Consider the following 24,083-nt stretch of genomic DNA (forward strand, 5'->3'; position numbering starts at 1 on the left):
GAGTTGCCTGTGTTTTTTTATTGGGGGGGGCAGCGCCAATAGAAAATGCTGGCTGCTTTGTGCAGGAGGTATTTCCAGGGTTTTGTGTGGCTGGTTTGGGAAGCGCCGTCTCCTCTACCCCCCCCCCCCCGGGCGCAACGGCCCTGGTTGCTGATTGGTGACGGGGAGACACAGGGAGTGGGATATGTGTGCGGGATATGCAGCAGCCAAAACCACATTATTGCCTTCTGATCACAAGCGGGCGGCTGGGGCCAGTGGTGGGATCCAAAATTTTTAATAACAGGTTCCGATGGTGGTGGGATTCAAACAGTGGTGCCACCGCACACACGCACTTCCAGTCCCTATTGGGCAGGGAGGTTGCCTTAGTAACCCCTTCTCGGCACTCAGAAAAATTAGTAACCACTTCTAGAGAAGTGGTGAGAACTGGTTGGATCCCACCTCTGGGTGGGGCGCATGGCTAAATTCAAACTCATTTTACAGAACTGGGGTAGGCAACCTGTTTGGCCCAAGAGACAAAAAATGCAATAACTACTTGTGAAGCTATTGATGAGCCAGGAAACAAAAGGGGAAGGGAGGGAGCAGGGTTGTACTTGCCCAGGCATGCTTGAGGCAAGGCAAGTCTCAGCAGCTCTTCCAGCATGTTAGGGGTTCACCTTGGACTTGGTTGCTGTGCAGTCCTGGGAGACAATGAAGGGCATAAACCATGCCTGTTGCTTCCTCTTGCACCACTGGCCCCAGAAGTGCTACCTGTGCCTTGGTTGCCCATCTGACCTTGGGTGCCAAACAAAATGGCCCAGGGTACAACTATCAACATGAATGCCAGGGGTTACCTACCATTTTACAGAATTTATGTACCACTGATCTGTAATAGAATGATAGATTGTAATAAGCCATTAGTCACTCTTGGCTTATAAAATATGCTACCCAGTCGTTAGAAGACAGGAAAAACTACTTTTTGGGACACAGCACAACTCATCATCCAATTTTCATTAGTATCTTTTGTTCATTGTCACACAGATATGGATATTTTAAAATGTGAATTATTTCTCACTTTTCTTGAAGAATATGAAGAACTGCATTCACATCATTCATGCTCACAGCACGATGGAGGTGGGCCCCACTCATTGGTTCTCCTGAAGGAAACAAAGCATAAAAATATTTGCAAAGCGGGTTAGACAGAAACATATTCTGCTGCTGCTGCCAGCTATTAAAGCACTTCAGAATAACTGATTAGCTTTCACATTTTTCAGTACTGCATTTGGCTATCTCCCAGATTCTGAAATTAAACAATCATTGTTCTGTAAACAGTTGTTCTGTAAACAGTTGAGTTATTTAAAAGGTGACTTTGAATTCTTTTTTTTTCAAATTACATACGATTATTTATTTTAAAAACCTTCTAGATCACCTTTCAAAAATACATGATGGTTCACAACAGAATCCAAAACATTCTGTAAGTCACTGATATACCAATACCATTCATGTTGTTTATGAGCTGACATAACATGATGGCTAAAATGTGTGAACTAAAAAGTCCTTGGTTCAAATGTCACCTTAGCCACAAATTCATAGGGTAGCCTCAGTTTCTCTGCCTCACCTGTAATTTGACATAGAGAGATGCTAAAAATGTGGGGTACATTGCACAAATAATGGATGTAAAATGCATTGAACACTCAAAAACAGCTTTTCTAGTAAGAACATTTTACTCCCGTAGTGACTATCCTTAAGCTCTAAAAGGGTAATCTAATTTGGGAAGAAAAACTAATTTATATCAAGAACCAACAATAAAAGGAATCAAAGCTATCAGAAACAATGAATTTAAATTGTAGTCTTTTTTTCCTTCTTACACCGAAACAGCTATATCAACTATATCTGCTTCAAATAAAACATCCATATGAGAGGCTTAAGCAAAACTGGCAGAGCAGGTCTCTGAAATTATGTCCAAACAATAAATGTGACTAAGGAATCTGGACAGGTGAAGGTCATGCTTTTGTCTTTTGAAATACATCCTTCATGTACAGTAAGTGAGCTATTTCTTTGCAGATGTGCAGGGCAACATATTCTAATGTGGAAGTAAGAATTTTATTTATGGAACTGAAGGCTCTATGAAAGCCGTGAAAAAAAAAGAGATGAACTCATTGGTGAAGACATTCTCCAATTAACAAGCAGCAGCTGTTTGTCTTTCTATTTTAGGGTCCAATTGATTAAAACTGCACGCCTCATTTAAACAAGCCTTTCCTGTACTTTACCTATGGAAAACAGAGGCATCAAACTCTTTTTTGAAGTACTTGCCTTTCTGATTTATGAGGGCTCTTTCCAACAGAATACAAATAGTAAACCAAAAAGAGGCATTTGGTCTTAATGTGGACATTATTAACATTAATAACATTAAAACAATGAAGCTCTGAATATGAATGGCATGAAATATTTATATGAAATATTTATATGAAATAAAAGCTGAAGGTTGTATAGAAAGAGCATAGTTGGGCTGACAGTTAAGTTTTACAAGGCCATTGTGCCATCTAGAAAACAATTATTAAATGCACAGTGGGACTAAAATTAACAAACAAAAATTCCCTTTACTTTTTGAGCAGGAAGAGTAGATAGCCCACAGGGAACTAGAGGGAGGAAGATGGAAAGCAAAATGGCAGCATACTGTTCACAATTTGCCTTATCCCCATGGGAGGTAACTTGTAATATTTCTGGTCATTTTGAAGTACAGAAATGAAGGTGGAATATTGTAATGTATGAAATATATACATTCCTATATACACCAAATGGGCAATCCAGTTCAAAGGGGAGGAAGAGTGGTGGCCGGAGAGGCAATCAGCAGTGTGAGTACCAGGGAAGAAGAGGAAAACCTGTGCTTCACTAGGAAAGCCCATAGCTTACACAACTTTTCAGTAGTATATGTCTGCGCCACTGGGAGGGGGTATTCCTGTCCTGAAAGTATACTGGGAGCCAACTAATGGCTCCACCTCCAGGAATGCCCTCCACAACACTGGCATGGGATTTGCACTGGAGGCCTGTCACCACAGGGGCCAACTTCCTATCACCACATGGCTGCCCAATGCTAAGGTGTCCATGCTACTTTGCACGATACAGCGGTCACAGATGTCAGTGTGGGGCTCCCATGGTTTCCAGTGCAGCTTCAGCACACACTCCCCTTTGGACTGCACAATAATTTTACTTATTAAAATAAAATATATCCATTATAATTTTGAATACAAAACTGCACTATTTGGCATATTTATAAAATTGAAAAGCATAAGCTTGGATTTCCTTTTTTTAAAGCAAATATTCTCAATACTGCCATTGGTATACCTTAGCACGTGTATGATTTCTGTCATCTGGAGGTAGCAAAAAAAATTAAACGTTGAAGTAGAAAACGTTGAAAGTAGAAAATCTTTGCAAACAAGATGTAGACAGAAAAACTCTCATACATTTGCAACAGGTAGCAAGCATATCTGGATATCAAGTTAACCTTTATACCACTGAAAGTACTTTTATATAATGTGGCAGTCCTCAAACATAGAAGCTTCAAGGAGAGATTACAAATATGAAGGTGCTGAATTCAAGTTCATTCACAAATTAGAACAATGAACCCCACAAAGATTGAATAGGAATATAGGATTTTTATCTCACAACAGATGTTAATTTTCTGTCCCTAAGCATTTCTCCCCTGCTCTAATCAAGCTGATTTCATTTTCATCTGTGCATTCCAACTTCTCTATTTTCCATACCTCTCTCACCTTCACACTGGAATATAAGGATGCAGAGATCTGTATTCCTACTTGTATCTGACAAAGGCAGCTTTGACTCTTGAAAGCTCATATCCCAAAAATCTTGGTCTCTAAGGTGCTACTTGACTTGAATTTAGCTCAGCCTCATCTACTGCAGATCAACACAGCTACCCTCTGAAACAAGCTTAAGTATAATAATTAAAGATATATTATCATTAAATTGATGCCAGAACTATTTTCACACAGCACATTTTGAGTGAAACCTAAGGAGAAAGCTTGCAAACTCAGCTTTTATAGGGCTGGTATTTTGTAATTGGCTTATTTGGTAATGTGCTGGAATCCCATAAGGTAATCCCAGATCAAGAGAACCACTACAGCCAGAGGCATTGTTATACACAAGCTGTAGCAGCCTAGGTCTACAGCACAAGTTGTAAGGTTGAAATGGTAGGGGTCCCAGTTTGAGTCCCATCCTAAGACTTTATAGGGACTTTTCAGCATCCACCTCTTACTCAATACTTTTCAATACCAGCAGGCTTCCCAAATTGAACAGAGCAGCTATAAGCTACTCAGAATGTTGCTATTTTGATGGTCCATTTACAGAGGTGAGTGTTGCATGGTTTATCCAAGGTATCTACAACTTAGACATTAATGGGTGGGGAGAAGGATGAGGATGTCCTTTTGTTTTAATCCCCCCTCCTCCTCCTGCTGGTGGGGGATAGAAGAAAACAAGCCCATTGGCTACAGAGAAAACTACAACTTTAGTATATTTGTACTTTTGCTCTGCATGCTCTTTTCTCCGGGTGCTGTGTTAAGCAAGCCTCTGGTGCAGAGTTAACTTCTTTTGACGCTGCAAGCTTCTTTCACAATTCCACTGTGAAGTTCACAGTGGAGGATTACATCTGCAGTACCTAGAAAGAAGTGTGGAGAGTTGTGGTGAAAGGCCTTGAGTGTTTAAAGTGCCACCAGGTCACAGCTGATCTATGATGATCCCAGCAAGGGGCTTTCAAGGCAAGTGAGAAGCAGAGGTGGTTTGCCACTGCCTTTCTCCGTGGAGTCTTCCTTGGTGGTCTCCCATCCAAGTACTGGCCCTACTCAGCTTCCAAGATGTGATGACATGAGACTGTACTGTACTACTCCACATCCCCTAAAATTTGTACTTTTGCTCTGCATGCTCTTTTTTCCGGGTTGAAGAACAATAGTTTTTGAAGAACTATTGAAGAACAATAGTTTTTAATGGTGTTGGATCTTCCCTGGTCAAAGCCAGTACTGAGAATTGCCCGCGCAAAACCCTATTGTTAAAACAACTTGCACCTGCCAGCCTGGGAAAGCACGCCTAAAAGTTACCATAAGAACGATAATATGAGATGGTCAGGCAGTGACCTTGGGCACCACCTGGTACTGCATAACATCCTACAGAAACAGTGAAAAACACTTAGAAATGCATTTAACCCATTTCTCCACCCCCTCTGTGCATTTAGAAAGCAGCAAAAGTAAAACCCATAATAACAGGCCTCCTGACACCTTACACCCCAAAATTAATCTACAGTTTGAAGCTCCAAAAGATAATTTTTGGCTTTGAACTCTAAGCAGGCACTTAGGCTATGTGAGATTTTTTACATCCCATGGTGGGATTCTCACCTTTCTAGTCACGGTACAAACTGCAAATGGCCTCAGATTTGGAAAGGGAGGGATTAAACTAACTAATCCCTCCTCCTTTCTCCAGATTGTCTCTATGGTCTCTATGGTGCTCTCCATCATGCCTTCTGCTCCAAGAGCTATGGTAGATAATAAAATCCCTAATGAATAGAAACTCTCGTAGCCATTTTGTCACACTCTTCAGGGAAGGAAGACGTCCCTTGACAAAACAACCATGAGCACTTGCTCCCGAAATCACCAGAAGATGACCCTTAGACAATTAAACTGAGATGACTGATGATTTCTAAATGCTTGCAACTTCAAGAATTAAGTGCCCTATCTTGCCTTACCATCTGCAAGAGTCAGAGGCCTGTTCTGTATGGGCCTTTGAAGTGGTGTAAATGATACCGGTGGAGCCCCAGGACTGTTCGCACGCTTCTGTGCGGGCAGCTCTGGAGCTGCCGCAACCCACAGGGATGCCTACACACTTCACAGTAAACTTCCGTTCCTTTCCCCTGCAGAGCTCTGCAGGGACGAGGGGACACGCCCCCATGGTCATGGCAATGCCTCGGGGGTTGGAGGCATTTCCCCTTATCCATGCAGAGCTCTGCAGGGGAAAGGAAGGGAAGTTTGCAGACAAAACAGAGGCACCTAAAAGCGGCGCCTCTAACCCTGTGCTGTTTGCTCGGCACTGGGTGCAAAATGGTGTTTCCTGAAAGACTCACAAGTTTAGCAAGTTACAGAAACACCGTTTTTCCACCAGTTGGCGGGAGAAAGCACGGTGCTGCCTCCTTTCAGAGGCGGTGACCATGTGAAGTTCTCCCCCCAACGGATGTTTTTACCAGCCCTTTTTGGCCCGTGTGGAGTGGACCAGAGTTTAGATTTGCTTTTTATTCACATTTATTTTATTCCTGCTCAGTCCGTTGTGCTTGCTGTGTGCTTTTTATTTCCTTATTATACTTCTTTTCATTTTTACTTGTGGTCTGTGTGTTTTTTTATTTTTTATTATACTTCTTTTCATTTTTAATGAGATCAGTGCAATTTCATTTTTAATGAGATCAGGAGCAGCAGTGGTGTAGTGGTTAAGAGCAGGTGCATTCTGATCTGGAGGAACCGGGTTTGATTCCCCGCTCTGCCGCTTGAGCTGTGGAGGCTTATCTGGAGAATTCAGATTAGCCTGTGCACTCCCACACACGCCAGCTGGGTGACCTTCGGCTAGTCACAGCTTCTTGGAGCTCTCTCAGCCCCATCTACCTCACAGGGTGTTTGTTGTGAAGGGGGAAGGGCAAGGAGATTGTCAGCCCCTTTGAGTCTCCTACAGGACAGAAAGGGGGATATAAATCCAAACTCCTCCTCCTCCTCCTCCTCCTCCTCTTCTTCTTCTTCTTCTTCGTGACCTATGTTAAATTCAGTGAATGTGTACCAGCAGCAGGAAGGGGAGGAGCAACTGTTAACTTCTACTTCCTTTGTGTATTCAACTTAACATGTTGGTCCCCTCAGTAGGGAGTGTAAAATGAGAGGGAAGTGCAGAAATGAAGCTAAGCTGTTAACTGGCAAATCAGCAAAGGACTTAAGCTCAAACCCTCAAGTGAAGTGATCCCCTAAATTGGTTTGACAGTGAACCAGAGAAAGAGAAACAGGGAGTGGATGAAAAACAGCCTGGAGTCTTGGGAAGGATGAATAACTTCCTCACTTCTACACCAGGTAGAAATGAATGTTTGTGAGATTCATTTCCCCAGAGACAAAACATACAGGATCCAAGCCTAAATCTGCATTTTGCCTTGTCAGTATTCAAAGACAATGGAATGTGCTTCAGCAATCTTCATTTTCCTGATTTGCGAGTGGGAGTGGTTTCTGCATTATGATAAGGGGAAAATTATTTTCCATATACCTGGGTATGCTGTGCCACATTCTGTGAGGGGACTAGGTACCCTACTGTATTTCTTTAATTAAAAAAATGGCTTTGGGTCCTTGTGATTTTACTACTTGATGACCTCTCATGATTATAGTTCAGTAGTGAAGAAGAATGCAATCATACTTTGTATCACTGAAACATTCAAGATAGCTCACTGCTAGTCACCACTGAAATCAATGGTTGAATCATCAGGTAGATTTTGGATATGTACTTACTTGCAGGGACGTAGGTATAGATTTTTTATGGGGGGTTCAGGGGGTGGGTCACACCCCCACCCACCCCTAGGACATGGCCACGCCTTCCCAAGCCCTGCCCCTGGCCTAGCGCTTATAAAAGCAGCTCTCCGAGGTTGGGGATGGCAGACTCCCCTGCCCTGCCCTCCCCTGCCCCTCCCCTCCCCTCTGGGCAGAGGCATAGAGGGGAAATGGAGCCTGGTGCAAAATCTGAGTTTTGTGCCCCCCCCCCGGGCAGCTGCTGTGATGCTGGAATCCACCCCCAAACAGCATCACTTTCAATGGTGTTTAAACTAGAGAGCCCAATTTCTCCTTTTAAATCCACCTTAAAGGGAGAATCTGGGATCCCTAGTTAAACAACATTGAAAGTGATGCTGTTTTGGGGTGGATTATCCCCCACCCTGAAACAGCATCACTTTCAATGTGGCATAGTGGTTAAGAGCAGGTGCATTCTAATCTGGAGGAACCAGGTTTGATTCCCTGCTCTGCCACTTGAGCTGCGGAGGCTTATCTGGGGAATTCAGATTATCCTGTGCACTCCCTCACATGCCAGCTGGGTGACCTTGGGCTAGTCACAGCTTTTCGGAGCTCTCTCAGCACCACCCACCTCACAGGGTGTTTGTTGTGAGGGAGCAGAACCTGCAAGGAGATTTAATAAGCCCCTTTGAGTCTCCTACAGGAGAGAAAGGGGGGATATAAATCCAAACTCTTCTTCTTCTTCTAAACTGAGGACCTCAGATTCTCACTTTAAATCCATGCCGAAGGAGGTGGATTTAAAAGGAGAATCTGGGGAAATTTGGGGGGTGCCTGCTGTCAGGGGTGCAATGGTTAAGCTAGAAGCACCAAACTTTCAGGGTCTCTCCTAATGATACGAGTCCTAATGATACCACCCAGGTTTGCGAGTCTCTCCTAATGATACCACCCAGGTTTGGTGAAGTTTGGTTCAGGGGGTCCAAAGTTATGGACCCTCAAAGGTGTAGCCCCATCTCCTATTAGCTCCCATTGGAAACAATGGGGGATGGGGCACCCCCTTTGGGAGTCCATAGCTTTGGACCCCCTGGACCAAACTTCACAAAACCTGGGTGGTATCAATAAGAGACTTTCCTGATAATACATCCCAAGTTTGGTGCTGCTAGCTCAAACAATGGGCCCCCTGCAGGCCAAAAACCGAAAAAGGACTAAAATGTTTTTAAAACCCACAAACGGGTGGGCGGAGCTTCGGACATGAATGCGAGGGTTCAAACCCGAGAACCCCCCCTTACCTACGTCCATGCTTACTTGAGATTGTTTATAAATCTATTGATTTCAATAGGATTTACCCTGGTTATAAAGGATGTAATCAAGAAGAGCACACATGCTTCATAAGTCTTTCAGGTTTCTGGGAGCCTTTCCTATCATAACAGCATGTTCCAAATTGCAGGATTTCAACTAGGCAAATAATTCACAATGTGAAGAGAAACTTTTATAGCCACATAGAGGCCTCCTTCCAACAATTCCTTCACCATGTACTTCAATGGAGAAGTAGTTCTCTTCATGCAAAGACATGAAGGTACGGTGGTGTCTATATACTGTGGATTCCATTGTTAGATACTAAATCTTATTTCGATGTACATCAGATCAGTAGAACATATGGCTGATGAGACCTTGTACTATTTTCTATTTTTTGCTAGCAAAGGTGAGGGTATTATTAAAATGTCATCGAAATAGCAAGAATACATTTCAAATTAAGAATTTTCTTTACAGAATAGAGAGGAAATGCAAATGCAAAGTTTAAAATGCAGTTTGGAGAAGATTTTAATTAATGTAAGTACTGCTTAATTAATTTATTTTATTTACATTGTTTTCCATTCAATAACTGGCTAATTTTATATATATATATATATATATAATACTGAGAATGACTAACACTTAACAATAAATTATTAACTTACGTGTTGTAGTTACACAAATTGGTGAACTGTAAGCAGAATCCCCTGCAGGATCTGTCACTTTAAGTCGAAATCTGTACGTAGTTCTGGGTTCAAGTCCTTCCACAACATGCTGTCGAGCATAACCCCTACAAAAGAACATTATTTTTTCCATACTAATTTTTCATTTTTTAAAAATGAACCCCTATTGTGGCCAAACTCTTAGACTCCAAAAATACAAAACACTAAACGGATCAAAAGCTGACACTGTATGGTAACTAACAAGTGGCTGTGAATTTATGCAGATATGAAAAAAATGTAATGGAAAAATAAAGATTCACAAATGTTTAGAAATATATATGGCATTTTTGCTCTGTTGTGTCAATGTACAGCTTAATTTCCACATTGTGCATAATTTACTTACAAACTACACATAAAACTCTCATGTTCCACTTAAAGCTCAAAAAGGCAAAAGGAGGTTACATCTTCAAAAATAAGAGTTGGAAGAGCTATATCAGCATCATACACTTCTAACATATTTTGGAACAGAACTGCCCAGTCAAGGAGAAAAAAGGGTGATGTCTTAATTTTTAATACCTTTGCCTATCAAAATTGCAGCATGCTTGTTTGTATATGTTACCTGCTTCATCTAAAAAGGAACAAATTCTTGTAAAGTATCTCACACTGTTAGCAGATCGTCTCCTAAACAATCTTAAATTTTAAACACTGATTACAGTGTACAGATAGCTAACTTTATAGTATTCCAACAGTGTAATTCTGCCACCTAGTGTCACATTCCAGACAGAATATTTCTGATGCCCAGGAAATAGATGAGTCAGTAGATCACTGACAAGTTATGCAGCCTATTTATTTAAAAAATGTATATATTTCCCAAATGGTTGAAACAGCAGCCAGCTAATAATAACCTAATAATTAAAGTTGATGTCCAGATGTTTGAGGACTATTAACAATACTATGAATCAGCTTATCGGTGTTCTACAATTAAGAAAGCTTTTTAGAAGTAAAACAATATAGCAACAAAAATAGTACAACAGAGAGGGAGTTTGGCAGCTGCAGGAGCAAGAGGACCACTACAGAGATCTTCACAACCTGTATCCTGGATCCTTAACACGGAGAAAGTTCATTTACCCATTGCTGATTCATTTCCAGGGTTGCAGATACTTCCCCTTTCACGGAAACGGACAGTACTAATTTCAGTGAGGATAAAAATGAAGCATCTACACTCTTAAGAAACACCTACATGTATTCTAATTGTACCTGTAGCCACTGATAAAGGCTGGGTCCAGAATCACTGATTTAGACCATTTATCTCCCTAGCATCCCAGTCCAGATGGGAGGACCGAAACAGCATTTGGGAGTGGCAGATGGCCCCACTAGTGCATTTGCTCCCTCTACTGACGTAAGGGGCACCTACACTGGTGAAGAAAGCAAATGTGCCAGCATCTGGGCACATATAGCTCCATGGTGGCCAAACTCGGCAGTGGGTGTCACTGGGGAGCTATGCTGGCATCCGAGTGGCCACTGACGTGGGGGTGGATGGGCCGTGCCCTTCCTCGGGGTGGAGCCGACTTTAGTTCCAGCTCAGGAACACCCCACTCCAAAAGTGTAGCATAAGCCTTTTTCCCCAATGGGGTGATTCGGAAAACAGGAATGTTTTTTGATTTCCCTCCTTTCCATGCTGCCCAAAGCCCCTTTGAAGACAGTGCAGCACTGCCTTTGCCACACTGTCCCTGGCTGACACAGTGCTCCGCACATCTAGATTGCACTTCCTGTTTTGTATACTCAGTTTTCTTTCGAATTGTTGTAAAAGACAGCACTAGAACTTCACCTACGTATAAATTATTCCATATGTGCGTAACTTGGGATCTTCTTCTTCAACAGAAAACTTTATCCATTGCTCTTGGGGTCCTTTTCTTTGTCCTTCAAAGTCCCAATTTAGCTCAATGTTGTGATGACTCACATGGCCTACAACTGGAGGATGTGGTTTTAAGATGGTACGTTTTTCTGCAAATGAATCATATCAGAATGTTAACATGACAATACTCGCAATGTTATCATGCCAACATGTACAACATATACACAATATATGTTGGTTACAGAAATTAAGAGAATGTATTTGTCTATGTAAATCAACTTGTCTATTACATGGCCAAATGTATGATAAATTCATAAAATGGAATACTTTCCTATCTAGAATGATAAATTAATTTAAAGCATGCATATCTGATGTTTTGTAATAGTTATATAGTTTATATTTTAGAATTGTGTTTGAATCAGTTTCATGTTCATATTTTAATATATTTTTTAAAAAAATAAACATAAACCTTAGAACTGGAAGAAATATTTTCACTTGAATATTCCCAGAACTGCTTAAAAGTTGTATTTCTTATTGGGGGCATACAGCAAACAGAACTGGGAAACAATTAAGCATTCTATGCAGGGGCTTCAACTGCTATCACAAACATCTACACAACTGTGGAAAAGCATGGTTTCAACTTATTAGTTGCTTACAATATCCCCAGTACCAAATGGTGGTGAAAAGTTGCAACTGACTAATGGCGACACCATAGAGTTTTCAACACAAGAGACATTTAGAGGTGGTTTGCCATTGCCTCCATCAGCATATCAGCCCTGGATTTCCATGGCGGTATCTCATCCAAGTACTAACCAGAACCAACCCTGATTAGCTTCCAAGATTTCATGATATCAGGCTAGCCTGGTCATCCAGACCAGGGAACAGACATGTTACATACTAACATATTGCAAGCTGTGAATTTCAGACCCAGCATTTTAAAAGTCCACATCAATTATGCCTAACAGCTTATGAATGCAATGTATCTATGTCACAGAACAGGATGTTCAGAAATTAACTTTTCAACTTTGGACACTGACAGCAATGGATTGTTCTGAAACACTGGTTATCAATGATTAAAGTTAACCTAGGGCATTTTTCATGCAGGATATCTTCCCTGGGTTTGAAACCACAGAGAAGTGTCCTCCTCCTCCTCCCCCCCCCCTCTCTCTCTCTCTCTCTTTCTTTCTTTCTTTCTTTCTTTCTTTCTTTCTTTCTTTCTTTCTTTCTTTCTTTCTTTCTTTCTTTCTTTCTTTCTGGCCCTTTCCAAGTAATGCAGGTTGCAACTGGGATAAATGAACCCTGCATAAACCTGGGCTGTTCACATGGCTGGCCAACCTGCAGTCAGTGAGCGAATTGGCCAGGGCGCACACCTTCGCACAAAGGTGCATTTTTTATTTACCTCCCACTGATGTGTAGCTGCATAGGTATGCATGAGCGAACCCCCACAGCCATGCTGTCTGATGTCACGACCCTTTGCGCCTGCGTGGCTATGCAGATGGGCACCGGGAAATAAAAAACACGCAGCTGGAAAAAGGTGGTTCGAGGAGGTGGTTCAGGGAGGTACGAATGTCTGCTGGCAGGAGTTTGGGGACAGGGAAATGTGGGGAAAACTGCCATAAGGAAACTCCACTGCTGCTGTGCTATACCGGCAATCAACTTATGGCAACTCCATAGGATTTTCAAGACTACAGACTTTCAGAGGTGGTTTGCACTCCCTGCCTTAGTATTCCAGCCCTGAACTTCATTGATATCCTCCTATCCACCCAGGGCCAGCTCTGTTTAACTTCTAAGATCTGGTGAGATCTGGCTAGCCTGGGCTATCCAGGTCAAGGAAGTACAGAGATATTTATACAACTCCATAATGTGGTGTCATGCTATAAAAACAGAAAAACTGACAGATGCAACCTTAGAATTTCTAACTGCTGAAGAAAAAAAAAGCCCTGTTCCTTTAATAGAGCCTTTGTGGGATTTTTAAAAAATATCTGGTGATGTTGTTTTTCTCCACACCCTGAAAAGCTTTACTTATCCATTTCTATACATTAAGTTTATCTTAAAGGAACAGGACATGCTTCTTCAGACTTATTGGCAACCTGGCTCTCTTCAGTATTATTTTCAAGCAGAAAATGTACTGAGAGGGTTCACCGCTTTTAAAAATATGCAAGACAAAGTTCCAAGATAATCAACCTTGTAATCCATTGCTACAAAAATCAATTTTTGAGTTTACTTTCACTTCTCTGGAGACATCTGAAACTCATGAATAATGAAAAATTAAATAGAACCGATGCCTCTTTTAATAACCAATTGTTTGAAAGGAATGCCCATTGCTATACTCTTTTCCATGCAAAGATCATAGCAGAATTATAAATTTCTCCGCCACATGCTGGACTCTTCCACGTAAAGAGCAAAGTAGAATTGTAAATTCATCTGACACATGCTGGATCGTCTTTGTTTTAGAATGTTCTGCTTCGGTCCTAGTACCTATCTAACAGAACTAGATAGGTACTAGGACCCAAGTGGAGAATTCCAAAACAAACAGTCCAGCATGTGTCAGATGAATTTACAATTCTACTTTGATCTTTACATAGAAGAATATAACACAGGTATTGTTTGCAACAAAAATAGCACTCTTAGCAACACATTCATCTTGAGCACAGAAATTCCCTCCAGCAACAATAACTGGAGTTTATTCCACCTTGAGAAATCTTTTTTAACTTCATTATGTCTTAACACAATTATTTTGAAATAATATTACAAGTCATGTAAAAAGGCAAACTCTATGCTGAGGATAATTAGGAAATGAATTGATAATAAAACTGCAAAGATGTCATGCCCTTATATAAAGCAGTGGTGCGACCGCACTTGGAGTACTGTGTTCAGTTCTTGTCACCACATCTCAAAAAGGATATTGAAGAGATAGAAAAAGTGCAGAGAAGGGCAACAAGAATGATTGAGGGATTGGAGCATGAGGAGAGGCTGCAGTGTTTGGGACTCTTTAGTTTGGAGAGGAGACATTTGAGGGGGGATATGATTGGAGTCTACAGATTTTCTTTATAAACAATAATGTTAAAGTATCACTAGTAACTAATCACAATTAAATAGCTTGACTATTTATCCAACTGTTATCCAAAGGTATTTATATTCTTATACAATGTTTCTCATTAAGTAAACAAAGCATATATTACATGTACTTGGTACCAAATATATCAATCAATGAGGGAGAGAATAGTTTTCTTGAGAGAGATACAATGAAACCTGATCAAAAGTGTTTCTGTCTTTTTTCACAGAAACTTCTATACCAACAAGAAATACCTAATGTATTGAACATCTTTGCTATTAACAGTAGTACAACAACTATGCAATTAAAAATATAAATATATAAAGCTCTATGATGGACAAAGCACTTAACATAAACCTTTATGCAGCAAAAGCTGTGGGATGCTTATGAAGTGTCACCTCAAAGTTCTGATATGACTAACACAATAGGTCATAATGGAAAAACTGGCATGAATATATACTGTTGTTACAAAAGATATAGGGACGCTCTAATGGAAACAAAAGGAACACAGGTGAATGTTTTATTTTACCCGTTCATTTTCCTCTAGGCACAACTTCCTTGATGTAGAAATCTGCTGACAGTGAAGGTCTTATTTTGGTTAATAACATATACAATTAATTTTTAGACAACCTGAAGGCAAAATGCCCCCTTTCTTTCATATTTAATTGATTCCTCCGAAGTGGTCTGTAACAATCTGAACTATCTGCTTATGCCTTATAAAACAGCAACAGCCTACCGAAGGACATAACTTCAAAATGATTCTCAATGAAATCTGGCTCTAGCATAGAGGTCTAATACCTAGAGCCCACTGATTTCCTTTGCTTACAATGGGCCTGTCTCTAGAGTTAATCTGCCTCTCACATAGCATTTCTAAGTTAAAATTGAGAAACAATCATACAATGCACTTCATTTTGGTGTTGTTTAATTCACGTGAATTTGCGCTTTAACATAGGAAAATACAGAGGTACACAATGAGTTTTTTATAGTATTGGCTATGCTTCCTGATATACAGACATTATATTATTCATTGCAATAAAAAAAGACCCAGGAACCCACAAGGAGTTGCCCATGTCCTAACTATCACTGACTGCCAGCTTTGTCCCAGTTATGCAAAATTCTGGATGTAGTGTTTCTTGGAACTGTCCTGTCTTGCAGGGATGGTCAACAGTGGGTAGACCTACCAGTTAATGCTGCTACATAGGGGAATCTTGCTTGCAGATCAGATTACGCAGTGGCCTATTTCTGACTGAGAAGGATCAAGTCTCATTCAAAGAAACAGGATCATGCAGTGTTGGAAAGATTCCCACTATCCCTCTTTTGCCCAGTAAACACAGAGACAGATTCACGATCAAATCGCAGCTTATTCAGCAACAGAAGGATAGACAGAGAACTTATAACAAACTTTCCATTACTGTAAGAGGCAACAGACTAACTTCTTTCTCAAAAAGTTACGTTCCTGCCACCCTCTGAAGGAAGGAAAGCATAGCCACAGAGAAATAGAGACAGACAGTCAGAAACAGAGAAAGAAAAGCCAGGTATGCCTGTCTTGTCAGTGTACTACAATACCAGTGTTTCTTGAGGATACAGTTACCCCTGGCACACAGGTGAAGCTCAGCCCTTTGCTTTCTGAAGATTCTCCTTTTATGTAGTGTCCAAACTAATGATTTCTCACATATACATTACATCACCCTGGTTGTGCTCAGCATGTGCATATTGCCATGTTATGTATGTTCACAGTGTGTTGTAGGTGTTTGGGGGAGGACAGAAGAGGACAGACACTTCTGGTTTAGGGTTGTCCCCCTCAATTGCTGCTTCCAACATGACTTGTCCTGCCTGCTCCTCTTTGCTCATCACATTAGCTCTGGCTTGCCTCTCCATACTTGTCCATTCACTTCCCAAACCTTTGCACACCACTTTGGGAAGATAAAATGCTACCTGACCTCTAACAGATTGGAGAAGGGGCTGTACCCATCAAAAATTCTAGTTTTTAAATTTGTTTCTTGTATGGAATCTAAGAATGTTGAGAAATATCATCCTTGTATTTGCAAATAAAGTTTCTTACATGTTTATCCAACTGGCAACACACACATGCACACACACACATACTGACCAACTCATCATGAAAAGTGTTCCTAATCTATTCATCCAGGATTTTTATGGAACTTTTGCCAGAAAGATACCTTCTGCATGCTAAGCAGATATGCTACCACTAAATCATAACTCATCCCCTAAAAAGCTTGTGAGGTTGCCTTCAATGGAAACAGAGCTGTTTGTCCATCCAGACCTGCATTGTCTACTCTGACTGGTTATTATGTACTTTCCCAAGAGAGGTTCCAATTCAGATTGGAGCCATGGTGCTTGGGAGGAATGGCTTCAGCTTTCCCCACCTTACCCTTTTGCAAAAGTTTTTAAGTCAGTGCAACAGTTTATGTGCACTATTAAAAGTGGACATTGTACACTTTGGTAATGAAGGAAAGCAGAACAGATTTAAGATCTGGGACCTTTAGGCCATATTTCATCTGACACTAGCAGGGGTAGGGAACCTGCGGCTCTCCAGATGTTCAGGAACTACAATTCCCATCAGCCTCTGTCAGCATGGCCAATTGGCCATGCTGGTAGGGGCTGATGGGAATTGTAGTTCCTGACCCCCCCCCCCCCCCACCCCCCCCCCCCCCCGCCCCCCCCCCCCCCCCCCCCCCCCCCCCCCCCCCCCGACCTTCACCGGCCCCTACCCCCCCCTCCCCCCCTCACCCCCCCCCCCCCCCCCCCCCCCCCCCCCCCCCCCCCCCCCCCCCCCGCCCCGCCCCCCCCCCCCCCCCCCCCCCACCCACTTTTTTGTTCTCCCCCCCCAAACCCCACCCCCCCCCCCCCCCATCACCCCCCCCCCCCCCCCCCCCCCCCTCCCACCCCCCCCCCCCCCCCCCCCCCCCCCCCCCCACCCCCCCCCCCCCCCTCCCCCCCCCCCCCCCACCCCCCCCCCCCCCCACCCCCCCCCCCCCCCACCCCCCCCCCCCCCCACCCCCCCCCCCCCCCACCCCCCCCCCCCCCCACCCCCCCCCCCCCCCACCCCCCCCCCCCCCCACCCCCCCCCCCCCCCACCCCCCCCCCCCCCCACCCCCCCCCCCCCCCACCCCCCCCCCCCCCCACCCCCCCCCCCCCCCACCCCCCCCCCCCCCCACCCCCCCCCCCCCCCACCCCCCCCCCCCCCCACCCCCCCCCCCCCCCACCCCCCCCCCCCCCCACCCCCCCCCCCCCCCACCCCCCCCCCCCCCCACCCCCCCCCCCCCCCACCCCCCCCCCCCCCCACCCCCCCCCCCCCCCACCCCCCCCCCCCCCCACCCCCCCCCCCCCCCACCCCCCCCCCCCCCCACCCCCCCCCCCCCCCACCCCCCCCCCCCCCCACCCCCCCCCCCCCCCACCCCCCCCCCCCCCCACCCCCCCCCCCCCCCACCCCCCCCCCCCCCCACCCCCCCCCCCCCCCACCCCCCCCCCCCCCCACCCCCCCCCCCCCCCACCCCCCCCCCCCCCCACCCCCCCCCCCCCCCACCCCCCCCCCCCCCCACCCCCCCCCCCCCCCACCCCCCCCCCCCCCCACCCCCCCCCCCCCCCACCCCCCCCCCCCCCCACCCCCCCCCCCCCCCACCCCCCCCCCCCCCCACCCCCCCCCCCCCCCACCCCCCCCCCCCCCCACCCCCCCCCCCCCCCACCCCCCCCCCCCCCCACCCCCCCCCCCCCCCACCCCCCCCCCCCCCCACCCCCCCCCCCCCCCACCCCCCCCCCCCCCCACCCCCCCCCCCCCCCACCCCCCCCCCCCCCCACCCCCCCCCCCCCCCACCCCCCCCCCCCCCCACCCCCCCCCCCCCCCACCCCCCCCCCCCCCCACCCCCCCCCCCCCCCACCCCCCCCCCCCCCCACCCCCCCCCCCCCCCACCCCCCCCCCCCCCCACCCCCCCCCCCCCCCACCCCCCCCCCCCCCCACCCCCCCCCCCCCCCACCCCCCCCCCCCCCCACCCCCCCCCCCCCCCACCCCCCCCCCCCCCCACCCCCCCCCCCCCCCACCCCCCCCCCCCCCCACCCCCCCCCCCCCCCACCCCCCCCCCCCCCCACCCCCCCCCCCCCCCACCCCCCCCCCCCCCCACCCCCCCCCCCCCCCACCCCCCCCCCCCCCCACCCCCCCCCCCCCCCACCCCCCCCCCCCCCCACCCCCCCCCCCCCCCACCCCCCCCCCCCCCCACCCCCCCCCCCCCCCACCCCCCCCCCCCCCCACCCCCCCCCCCCCCCACCCCCCCCCCCCCCCACCCCCCCCCCCCCCCACCCCCCCCCCCCCCCACCCCCCCCCCCCCCCACCCCCCCCCCCCCCCACCCCCCCCCCCCCCCACCCCCCCCCCCCCCCACCCCCCCCCCCCCCCACCCCCCCCCCCCCCCACCCCCCCCCCCCCCCACCCCCCCCCCCCCCCACCCCCCCCCCCCCCCACCCCCCCCCCCCCCCACCCCCCCCCCCCCCCACCCCCCCCCCCCCCCACCCCCCCCCCCCCCCACCCCCCCCCCCCCCCACCCCCCCCCCCCCCCACCCCCCCCCCCCCCCACCCCCCCCCCCCCCCACCCCCCCCCCCCCCCACCCCCCCCCCCCCCCACCCCCCCCCCCCCCCACCCCCCCCCCCCCCCACCCCCCCCCCCCCCCACCCCCCCCCCCCCCCACCCCCCCCCCCCCCCACCCCCCCCCCCCCCCACCCCCCCCCCCCCCCACCCCCCCCCCCCCCCACCCCCCCCCCCCCCCACCCCCCCCCCCCCCCACCCCCCCCCCCCCCCACCCCCCCCCCCCCCCACCCCCCCCCCCCCCCACCCCCCCCCCCCCCCACCCCCCCCCCCCCCCACCCCCCCCCCCCCCCACCCCCCCCCCCCCCCACCCCCCCCCCCCCCCACCCCCCCCCCCCCCCACCCCCCCCCCCCCCCACCCCCCCCCCCCCCCACCCCCCCCCCCCCCCACCCCCCCCCCCCCCCACCCCCCCCCCCCCCCACCCCCCCCCCCCCCCACCCCCCCCCCCCCCCACCCCCCCCCCCCCCCACCCCCCCCCCCCCCCACCCCCCCCCCCCCCCACCCCCCCCCCCCCCCACCCCCCCCCCCCCCCACCCCCCCCCCCCCCCACCCCCCCCCCCCCCCACCCCCCCCCCCCCCCACCCCCCCCCCCCCCCACCCCCCCCCCCCCCCACCCCCCCCCCCCCCCACCCCCCCCCCCCCCCACCCCCCCCCCCCCCCACCCCCCCCCCCCCCCACCCCCCCCCCCCCCCACCCCCCCCCCCCCCCACCCCCCCCCCCCCCCACCCCCCCCCCCCCCCACCCCCCCCCCCCCCCACCCCCCCCCCCCCCCACCCCCCCCCCCCCCCACCCCCCCCCCCCCCCACCCCCCCCCCCCCCCACCCCCCCCCCCCCCCACCCCCCCCCCCCCCCACCCCCCCCCCCCCCCACCCCCCCCCCCCCCCACCCCCCCCCCCCCCCACCCCCCCCCCCCCCCACCCCCCCCCCCCCCCACCCCCCCCCCCCCCCACCCCCCCCCCCCCCCACCCCCCCCCCCCCCCACCCCCCCCCCCCCCCACCCCCCCCCCCCCCCACCCCCCCCCCCCCCCACCCCCCCCCCCCCCCACCCCCCCCCCCCCCCACCCCCCCCCCCCCCCACCCCCCCCCCCCCCCACCCCCCCCCCCCCCCACCCCCCCCCCCCCCCACCCCCCCCCCCCCCCACCCCCCCCCCCCCCCACCCCCCCCCCCCCCCACCCCCCCCCCCCCCCACCCCCCCCCCCCCCCACCCCCCCCCCCCCCCACCCCCCCCCCCCCCCACCCCCCCCCCCCCCCACCCCCCCCCCCCCCCACCCCCCCCCCCCCCCACCCCCCCCCCCCCCCACCCCCCCCCCCCCCCACCCCCCCCCCCCCCCACCCCCCCCCCCCCCCACCCCCCCCCCCCCCCACCCCCCCCCCCCCCCACCCCCCCCCCCCCCCACCCCCCCCCCCCCCCACCCCCCCCCCCCCCCACCCCCCCCCCCCCCCACCCCCCCCCCCCCCCACCCCCCCCCCCCCCCACCCCCCCCCCCCCCCACCCCCCCCCCCCCCCACCCCCCCCCCCCCCCACCCCCCCCCCCCCCCACCCCCCCCCCCCCCCACCCCCCCCCCCCCCCACCCCCCCCCCCCCCCACCCCCCCCCCCCCCCACCCCCCCCCCCCCCCACCCCCCCCCCCCCCCACCCCCCCCCCCCCCCACCCCCCCCCCCCCCCACCCCCCCCCCCCCCCACCCCCCCCCCCCCCCACCCCCCCCCCCCCCCACCCCCCCCCCCCCCCACCCCCCCCCCCCCCCACCCCCCCCCCCCCCCACCCCCCCCCCCCCCCACCCCCCCCCCCCCCCACCCCCCCCCCCCCCCACCCCCCCCCCCCCCCACCCCCCCCCCCCCCCACCCCCCCCCCCCCCCACCCCCCCCCCCCCCCACCCCCCCCCCCCCCCACCCCCCCCCCCCCCCACCCCCCCCCCCCCCCACCCCCCCCCCCCCCCACCCCCCCCCCCCCCCACCCCCCCCCCCCCCCACCCCCCCCCCCCCCCACCCCCCCCCCCCCCCACCCCCCCCCCCCCCCACCCCCCCCCCCCCCCACCCCCCCCCCCCCCCACCCCCCCCCCCCCCCACCCCCCCCCCCCCCCACCCCCCCCCCCCCCCACCCCCCCCCCCCCCCACCCCCCCCCCCCCCCACCCCCCCCCCCCCCCACCCCCCCCCCCCCCCACCCCCCCCCCCCCCCACCCCCCCCCCCCCCCACCCCCCCCCCCCCCCACCCCCCCCCCCCCCCACCCCCCCCCCCCCCCACCCCCCCCCCCCCCCACCCCCCCCCCCCCCCACCCCCCCCCCCCCCCACCCCCCCCCCCCCCCACCCCCCCCCCCCCCCACCCCCCCCCCCCCCCACCCCCCCCCCCCCCCACCCCCCCCCCCCCCCACCCCCCCCCCCCCCCACCCCCCCCCCCCCCCACCCCCCCCCCCCCCCACCCCCCCCCCCCCCCACCCCCCCCCCCCCCCACCCCCCCCCCCCCCCACCCCCCCCCCCCCCCACCCCCCCCCCCCCCCACCCCCCCCCCCCCCCACCCCCCCCCCCCCCCACCCCCCCCCCCCCCCACCCCCCCCCCCCCCCACCCCCCCCCCCCCCCACCCCCCCCCCCCCCCACCCCCCCCCCCCCCCACCCCCCCCCCCCCCCACCCCCCCCCCCCCCCACCCCCCCCCCCCCCCACCCCCCCCCCCCCCCACCCCCCCCCCCCCCCACCCCCCCCCCCCCCCACCCCCCCCCCCCCCCACCCCCCCCCCCCCCCACCCCCCCCCCCCCCCACCCCCCCCCCCCCCCACCCCCCCCCCCCCCCACCCCCCCCCCCCCCCACCCCCCCCCCCCCCCACCCCCCCCCCCCCCCACCCCCCCCCCCCCCCACCCCCCCCCCCCCCCACCCCCCCCCCCCCCCACCCCCCCCCCCCCCCACCCCCCCCCCCCCCCACCCCCCCCCCCCCCCACCCCCCCCCCCCCCCACCCCCCCCCCCCCCCACCCCCCCCCCCCCCCACCCCCCCCCCCCCCCACCCCCCCCCCCCCCCACCCCCCCCCCCCCCCCCCCCCCCCCCTCCCCACCCCCCACCCCCCCCCACCCCCCCCACTCTAATAGCTTTATGGGTTGAAATGGATATTTGAAGCTTTTCATGACAGAGGTAGATAACACCCTCTAGAAAATAACATCCCATTAAGTTTACATTAAAGATGCCATGTTTTGTTCCCTGTGACACACGTAAGGCCTAAGAATCTCAGTGACCTCAAAAAGCTCATCTTTCTAGATTAGCAGTGATCCTTTTTTTCCCCCACAGGACTCCTGTTCATTTAATAACTGCACACCAGGTCACAACCCAAGAGCTTCACTTCCACTACATTTCCAAGCAAACAGCTACATCCTTTATATTTTGTCTGCCAAGCAGATATTATCCGTTTAGGAATCTTATCTGGAAAAAAGATAGAGCAACCCTAATCGATGGTTTCCTCACTGCCCCCCACCCTCCAGGAGTAAATCCTGGCCATAAACCTCCTCTGGTCCCATGGGATTTTCATTCTTGTTTTAGCATTGTTTCTGTCCCTTGGGAGACAGACCCACACAGGGTTCTCCCTTCCAGCTTCTCTCTGCCATTTTATGAATTTCTTCTAAGGTCTTGGTACCCTGGACACAAGCTGACTTTGTAAACTTGCACAGTAACTCCAGGCTAAACCATAATTTCAGTGATTGACATTAGGCTTGCAGGCTCAGAAATCATGTCCTCTAACCATGGCAGTCTTTCCCCGCAACACACGGGCTGAGGTCTAGAAAGTAACGGATCATTCCACAGTCAGAGAAATGCACTCTTTGCAGGCTCAGAGATATTTCTGCATTTATTATTTCCTATAGTCCTGGAGTCTAAATCTAGGGACTGATCGGCAGATAGCAATTATCTAAGCAAAGCTAGAAACATCTGCGCATCATTACAGTAACGATTCTCATTAGCAAAGCCTTTCCTCCAAGGAGCTCAGCTAGAGGGCACGTGCCGTCTTGACATTTCCCTTCCCCTCGACAACACTATGACGCCCACTATTCCCACAGAGCGATACAATAAGCTTTCCGACTTCGCTCCCTCCCTTTCTGCCCCATCGACCTCACCTACACCCGGCTCCATGAGCGCTTCTCGCTTTCGACGCCACTCCAAGAGTCCCGTTGCCATAGCAACGTAACGGCCCAGCCAGGCAAGGTTAGAACTGAGGACTCAAAAGGTCGCGCGGAAGGGCGGAGATAGAGGCGAGAGCACAGACCTCGCCGCCCCTAACAACGCCTTTTCTCCAGCCAGGCCCTTCAGCAGTCTGTTTTGTTTAAAGTTCTGCAGACTTCCACTTCCCTGATTGTAAAAAGCGTCAGTGGAGATCGTGCCACTAGCTTTCTGTGTGAAGAGCTCCAATAGCTTCAGATTACACCATAAACAAAACAAAAGTGAGCATCAGAGCCCCTCGGGGATGGGGCGGTATAAAAGTTTAATAAGCAAACAAACAAACAAACAAACTTGTCCTGAAAGCCACAGAACTTAATTTTGATAAGCCAGTCTGCCTGAGAAATCATTTTCCTTTCCTCCTGCTTTCATGTAGATGCCAATTCTCAATTTCTAACATGAACATATAAAAACGCTAACGTGAGAGTATTTCGAGGGAACAGGAAGAATTTTTCCCCACTGGTAGTATGAAATACTTTGTTAAAGACATATTTGTGGCTACTGTTATCACTACCACAAGATGGATTTGTATAATACACACCTGTTCTGAAAAAGAGCCATATTAGGGGTTCCAAAACAGAGCAAATCTTTATAGTCTGTCTCACAGAGACTCAAGGCAGATGCAAGAAGACGGGGTTGAATATTTGCTGGTATTCTCTAGAAATATTGCAGAAACTCGAATGGGCTGATGATAACATGATTGACAGGGAATGACTATTGGGATAAAACAGCTGTCCAATGGCAACTTAAACATTTATTCTAACATAAGTTCATAGTTGTGCTGGAATAAATTGTTAGTCTTTAAAACAACACTGGGCTTGTTTTGTTTTATTGCTACAGACTACAGCTACCCATCAGTAATGACTATAGGAATGACTATTTCACTCTCTGAATCACATGACAAGGGGATAATATTTCAGCACCTAACAGT

At 52.2% G+C, this 24,083-nt stretch overlaps 1 protein-coding gene across 2 annotated transcripts in view; it reads right to left on the reverse strand.

Moving 5' to 3' along the window:
- Positions 1-23,227, reverse strand: part of FANK1 (fibronectin type III and ankyrin repeat domains 1) — a 33,716-nt gene extending 10,489 nt beyond the window's left edge. For both annotated transcript variants that reach the window (XM_048505735.1, XM_048505734.1), the window contains exons 1-4: positions 23,053-23,227; positions 11,284-11,455; positions 9,455-9,579; positions 1,052-1,133 (exon numbers count right to left, since the gene is read on the reverse strand). In XM_048505735.1, coding sequence (XP_048361692.1) covers positions 1,052-1,133; positions 9,455-9,579; positions 11,284-11,455; positions 23,053-23,113 — 440 coding nt within the window. In that variant the 5' untranslated portion in view covers positions 23,114-23,227. The remainder of the gene's footprint in view (positions 1-1,051; positions 1,134-9,454; positions 9,580-11,283; positions 11,456-23,052) is intronic.
- Between the last annotated feature and the right edge of the window lie 856 nt (positions 23,228-24,083).

The sequence above is a fragment of the Sphaerodactylus townsendi genome, linkage group LG08 (assembly GCF_021028975.2).
Source record: "Sphaerodactylus townsendi isolate TG3544 linkage group LG08, MPM_Stown_v2.3, whole genome shotgun sequence".
NCBI classification, from domain to species: Eukaryota; Metazoa; Chordata; class Lepidosauria; order Squamata; family Sphaerodactylidae; genus Sphaerodactylus; species Sphaerodactylus townsendi.